The sequence below is a fragment of the Austrofundulus limnaeus genome, unplaced genomic scaffold (genome assembly GCF_001266775.1).
Source record: "Austrofundulus limnaeus strain Quisiro unplaced genomic scaffold, Austrofundulus_limnaeus-1.0 Scaffold365, whole genome shotgun sequence".
NCBI lineage: Eukaryota > Metazoa > Chordata > Actinopteri > Cyprinodontiformes > Rivulidae > Austrofundulus > Austrofundulus limnaeus.
Genome location: NW_013952767.1, coordinates 597,491 through 603,597, shown reverse-complemented (window position 1 = coordinate 603,597; position 6,107 = coordinate 597,491). Strand labels below are relative to the sequence as shown.

The 6,107-nt window shown below is 39.1% G+C and overlaps 1 protein-coding gene across 1 annotated transcript in view; it reads right to left on the bottom strand.

Moving 5' to 3' along the window:
* The window catches only part of ap1m3 (adaptor related protein complex 1 subunit mu 3), a gene marked incomplete at both ends in the record, with an annotated part of 34,275 nt that overhangs the window by 14,196 nt on the left and 13,972 nt on the right, over positions 1 to 6,107 (bottom strand). The window contains 2 exon segments of the mRNA XM_014023379.1: positions 3,130 to 3,256; positions 5,151 to 5,298. Of these exon segments, the coding sequence (XP_013878833.1) occupies positions 3,130 to 3,256; positions 5,151 to 5,298 (275 nt within the window).

Genomic DNA, 6,107 nt, shown 5'->3' with positions numbered 1-6,107 from the left:
TGTGTGTGTGTGTGTGTGTGTGTGTGTGTGTGTGTGTGTGTGTGTGTGTGTGTGTGTTTGTGTGCGTGTGTGCGTGCGTGTGTGCGTATTTATGCATGCAGCTTCCCTCCTCATTGTCCTCCCGAGTCTGTGCAAAAGCTTTATGCATCACCTGTCCTTGCAGATGTGGGAAACTCGCTCAGTTCAGCATCGATTTTGGGTTTGCGGGTGTTTTGCCTGTCTGTGTGAAAGTTTAAGAGCGAGACATTCCCTGAAGGACGGGAATTGATGAGGTCAKGTCTAGATATAAAACTACTCCCCTTGTTTGGCAAAGCAGGGAAGTCCTTTAGAAAAGCCTGTGTATTTTGAGCATGCTTGTGTGTGTTGTTTTGACTACAGAGTAAGGACCATTTGCACCATAGTTACTATCAAAGTGAGGTCTTTGATGTAAAGTGAGGACCTCTTCAATGTCTTCACTTTGTTTGCAGCTCTGCTGTACTTTACTACTTAGGTTTAGAGGTAAGGTATGAGTTAAGTTCAGGTTCAGGTTAGAGTTAGCTATAGACCAGTAATGGTTAGTTTTAGGGAAAATGTCTGGGTTAGGCATAAATACAGTTACAAAAATTAATGCAAGTCAATACAATGTCCTCAATTTGATGTAAACACAAGGATGTGTGTGTACACATTTTTGATACTCAGTGGGAACAATGTTTGACCATTTTCCCCAGTACACACAGCCTGGTGAGGACCTACTGTTCCTTATGGGGACAAAAGCCCGGTCCCCATTAGGGGAAATACCGGTGGGTCAGGGGTTTGGTTTACCAAGTCGAAGGCACAGTGTGTAGGATTTGTTGTTTTCAGCGACATCTAGTGGTTGAATCATCCTCCCTGGTCCTACCGCTGTCGTTAGCATTGTAGTGGCTAGCAACTAGCATGGATAAGCTGGCATTAGCATTGTAGAAGCTAGCGACTAGCATGGATAAGCTGGCATTAGCATTGTAGAGGCTAGCGACTAGCATGGATAAGCTGGCATTAGCATTGTAGAGGCTAGCGACTAGCATACCTAGGCTGTTCACCTACTTCATTAGACACAAACTCTTGAATAAAGAAAACTTTCTCAACAAAAATGGTTGACACACAAAACCTATAAGCGACACGCACTGACAGGCGTTCCTTAGAGAGAATTTACTGTTCGACATGACGTAAAGCATAAATATTCTACTTCTCATTTTCCAGCGCCAGCCTCTCGGGCCTATCCTTAATCAGATCAATAGCTGGCTTAGGAATAGATATAGCCTCCTGCTACAAGGCTGTAGCCACTGCTGGTTGCGCAATAGTCCTAATTTTGGCTCTCATACTGCGCCATATTTTCTGAGGTGTCTCAAATCAACTCGTTTTGAGGCTGTCTCTTTAAATCTAAGAGTTGCTAAACATCCCGCCCTCCTCCAGCTTCTAATGCGATCCATTCTAGCTTGATTGGAAAGCTTATTGTCAAGGTTTGACCAAAACAGCAACGTCTGTCATTTCAGTTCTGAAAGGCTGCTGGCAATATGCTTTCCCTCTAGGAATGCTGGGAATTTTTTACTTTAGTTTTCTGATTCAGCACACAAATGACAAACACATTGCGTGCAYGAACAGAAAGAAAAGGTCAGGAGGGACTCTTATTTGTCTGCCATCGCTCATCCCTGAGGAGAGGGGTCAGAGAGGAGAGAAGTGTGCGCTCATGTCAGACAGGGACTGCAGCAAAGTCCCCTGGGGTTCACCTTTAGAGCCACTCTCACCTGTTTCTAAGCTCTTAATGCACAGCTGACAGCTGGAACCGACTGTTTTCTGTCTGGTGGAAGAAACCTGTCTGCAACCATATTGCTCTTTGTGTTGCCATTTTCTTCTAAAATGTAAAGAAAAGTAAGTATATTAACATATACGTTGTGTCTGTCAGTTTAATTAGGCCATGAGCAACATATCTGCTCTTTTTATTTTTGGTTGTCACTTGACAAGACATCACAGAACGGTCACCCACTCTGAACATTTAAAGCTACTTTTAGCTTTTGTTGTTTGTTTTAACTGTAATAAGTCAGTATTACTCAGCATTCACACTGCATTTCTTAAGGATTATTTTTTTAAAGTTTGGCATGAATTGCCTTTTTGAGATGAAAATAGTTAAATAAAACTGATTAAACCCAGTTATATGAACATTTAAGTGTTATTCTGTTGTGGCAGTTCYGGACTTCTGCCAGTAGAGGGCAGCATTGAACGGTTTATACTCTTTCGGCTGCAATCACATCAGATCAAAAGTACAAACCATGCAGGGAGAATGCTTATAAATTAATAAAAACAGATATGTAAAAACGTATAGCTACCAGAGATGAGAGGAACTGTAATATTTGCATTAATATTCAGAGTGAGTGTGTGTTTGAATCGACCGGTGTGTTTGATCACTACCCCTGATCAGCATTTCTGGGGGATAAGTTGTTTCCCACATTGCTACACACAGTGGGGGGGTTGTGGGCTGCAAATACCGGACAGCCACAGACCCTCACCTTTCATCTGCAGGGCTGTAGCCCGAGGTGAGGATTATCTCCGAGGCAAAGACAGAGATGGAGCCGCTCCTCTTCAGTACAGAACTGAGGGGGGCTGTTGAGAAGATGGGGGCTGAGCATAAGAGTGAAAGGCGATGGAAGTGGAGGATGTGCAGGAACAGACAAGGGAAGATGTAGCTGTGGAAAACAATGACGGAAAAATAAAAAAAATTGCGAGGGAGTGGGGGAGGTGGAGGAAGGATATAAGCCACACAAGGGATTCAGACAGAAAGAGGAAATTAGACGTGAGGGTGAGTTCAAGGTGAGCGTGAGCCGCAGTCTGGCTCAGAAATAAACCAGAACATTGGTTTTATTTTTAAGTTTCTAACGTTTTCTTTTAAACACAAATTTTTAAGTGATAAGACTGGTATTTGAGATTTTATAAACCATGTAAAATGTTGAGTTTGAGATCAAATTTAAGCCGTATAAAGATCGTATAAAATAAAATGCCATTATTACTCACAGCATTTTTTTTTCATCTTAATTTTTTTTTTAACTATAAAGCTGTTTTTTTTTTTTTTTTTGCTTTAATTGTTGCATTCTGAATAGTTTGAGGCTGACTTTTACTTACTGCCTGTGATCTCAAACAGCACTTTGTCATTGAGGCCCAGTCGGAGTTCTGGCATTCCTGACAGGACGACTTTGAGCTTGATGCTACCCACTATTTCACTGCGCAGGACACTGCCACTGCCACTCACCTGCAGGACACACAAAACACAGTCAGAACATGTTTGTGTAAGATTGGCTTGTTTGAGTTGTATCATGGTTATTTTATCTTTTTTATGCAAGTTCACCAGCTACACTCCCTAGATAATTAAGATTTTAGGCAAGAGAATAGCTAAAAAATTTAACAAAGCCAGACAGTAGCTAAAAGCTAATATTAGCCATACAGCWGCTAAAAGCTAATATTAGCCATACAGCAGCTAAAAGCTAACATTAGTTAGACAGTAACTAAAAGCTAACATTAGCCAGACAGTAGCTAGAAGCTAACATTAGCCAGACAGTAGCTAAAAGCTAACATTAGCCAGACAGTAGCTAAAAGCTAACATTAGCTAGACAGTAGCTAAAAGCTAATATTAGCCATGTAGCAGCTAAAAGCTAATACTAGCCAGACAGCAGCTAAAAGCTAATATTAGCCAGACAGTAACTAAAAGCTAATATTAGCCAGACAGTAGTTAAAGCTAACAATAGCCAGGCAGTAGCTAAAAGCTAATATTAGCTAGGCAGCAGCTAAAAGCTAACATTATCCAGGCAGCAGCTAAAAGCTAACATTATCCAGACAGCAGCAAAACACTAACTTTAGCCAGGCAGTAGATAAAAGCTAATATTAGCCATACAGCAGCTAAAAGCTAATATTAGCCATAGAACAGCTAAAAGCTAACATTATCTAGACAGCAGCTAAAAGCTAACATTAGCCAGGAGTAGCTAAAAGGTAATATTAGTCAGACAGTAGCTAAAAGCTAACATTAGCAGACAGTAACTAAAAGCTAACAGCTAGACAGTAGCTAAAAGCTAATACTAGCCAGACAGCAGCTAAAAGTTAATACTAGCCAGACAGCAGCTAAAAGCTAACAATAGCCAGGAAGTAGCTAAAAGCTATTAGCTAGACAGTAGCTAAAAGCTAACATTATCCAGACAGCAGCAAAAAACTAACATTAGCCGGGCAGTAGATAAAAGCTAATATTAGTCAGACAGCAGCTAAAAGCTAACATTATCCAGGCAGCAGCTAAAAGCTAATATTAGCCAGACAGTAACTAAAAGCTAACATCAGCCAGACTGTAACTAAAAGCTAACATTAGCCAGACAGTAACTAAAAGCTAACCGTAGCCAGACAGTAACTAAAAGCTAACAGTAGCCAGACAGTAACTAAAAGCTAACAGTAGCCAGACAGTAACTAAAAGCTAACAGTAACTAAAAGCTAATATTAGCTAGACAGTAGCTAAAAGCTAATACTAGCCAGAGAGCAGCTACAAGCTAACATTAGCCAGGCAGTAGATAAAAGCTAATATTAGTCAGCCAGTAGCTAAAAGTTAAAAAGGAGCAGAGGAAGACAAATTAGAGCAAGTATGATGAGGTAGATTTTACAAAATGTTGATTTTGAAGAAACTGAAGAGATCTCAATGTATTTCCATTGGCAAAATTTTAGCAAATAAAGCCAAATAATTCAAAAACTATAATAAAAAAAACTATTCGCTATAGAGCTGAACGTTTTGATATGAATGATCAAAGTAGTCTATAGTATGCAGAAGTAGTTTACCAAAAACATATAGAAAAAAAGAGAAACAAGAAAACAGTGCAAATAAATGATGACTCAGCATTCATACAACGAAGAGTCACAAACAAATGAATCTTCCAGCAAATAAAATAATACAATTTATAAACATGTCTGAAAACAGAGAGACATTTTTAGACCATGGGGTGGTGCAAATACAAAATCAGCTCTTGTTAGCCTCTTTAACGGTTTAGTGTTTGCTCTGTATCAAGTTCTACAAGTCCAGTCCAATTATAGATACTGAAAGTAACACACTACATTGGTAATTTAAAATGATGCAGTGCAGCTTCTTATATGAACAGAGTAAGAAACATCCTCACCAGCAGATTTACTGACTCTATAACGTCCATGAAAACTTCATTCTTCCTGTACTTGATGCCCTCTGAACGCCACGACACAGCGTTGGTGACAGTGGCAGGTGGTCGAGGTGCCCCTACCTCTAGCTTATGACCCTGCTGGGTGATGTACCTTAAAAAGGGACAAAAACAGAACAAAATGTATTAATTCAGCTGTGTTCAAAGTCACTGTCAGGCGTCTGAGTTGGACGCCGGAAAAGTGGAAGTACATTCGTCACCTAAAATAAACTTATTCTGGGAGATGGCGACAAAAAGGTTTTCTGCCAACATGGGCTAAACTTCTCCGAGGTAAGTTTTGACACTAAGCTTTAATCCCACCTCATGAATTCAAATAAGTGAGGTACTCTGGTGCTAATAAATTAAAGGAGCTTTGTGTTTATTTAGTGGGATAACTATTCATGGACATAATTGGAAAACAGAAATTTACATAAAACCATTGTGAATGTAGTCATGGATAATAATGGGCATTTGTTTGACTTAAGGCACTGCTTGAGTAAATAAAGCAAAGTCTTTCCAAAACTAATGAGCCACAGAAAAATACTAGATAAGCTTTAATTTGTTTACATTTAATAATTTGTTTGTTTTTGCGGAACATCACATAATTGTGGAAACTTGATACAATTAAAATGATATTTGACTAAGCTGAAACTGAATGAGGTGAGTTTGATCTGACAGAAATTGGATAAATTACAATATATTATTTTATAATAATAAGCTTTTTATCATTATTTTTACATTTTAGATTAGCATTAATGTCAAACAGCTGTAAGCCACCTGCTGTGTATCACCTGTCCATATACAGACAGTCTGGATTAATATAGGTTTTAGGGGTGTAAGAAAATATTGATACACTGAAATATCACAATATTTCATTTCCCGATACCGTATCGATATTCTAAAGCCCTGTATCGATTTTTTATT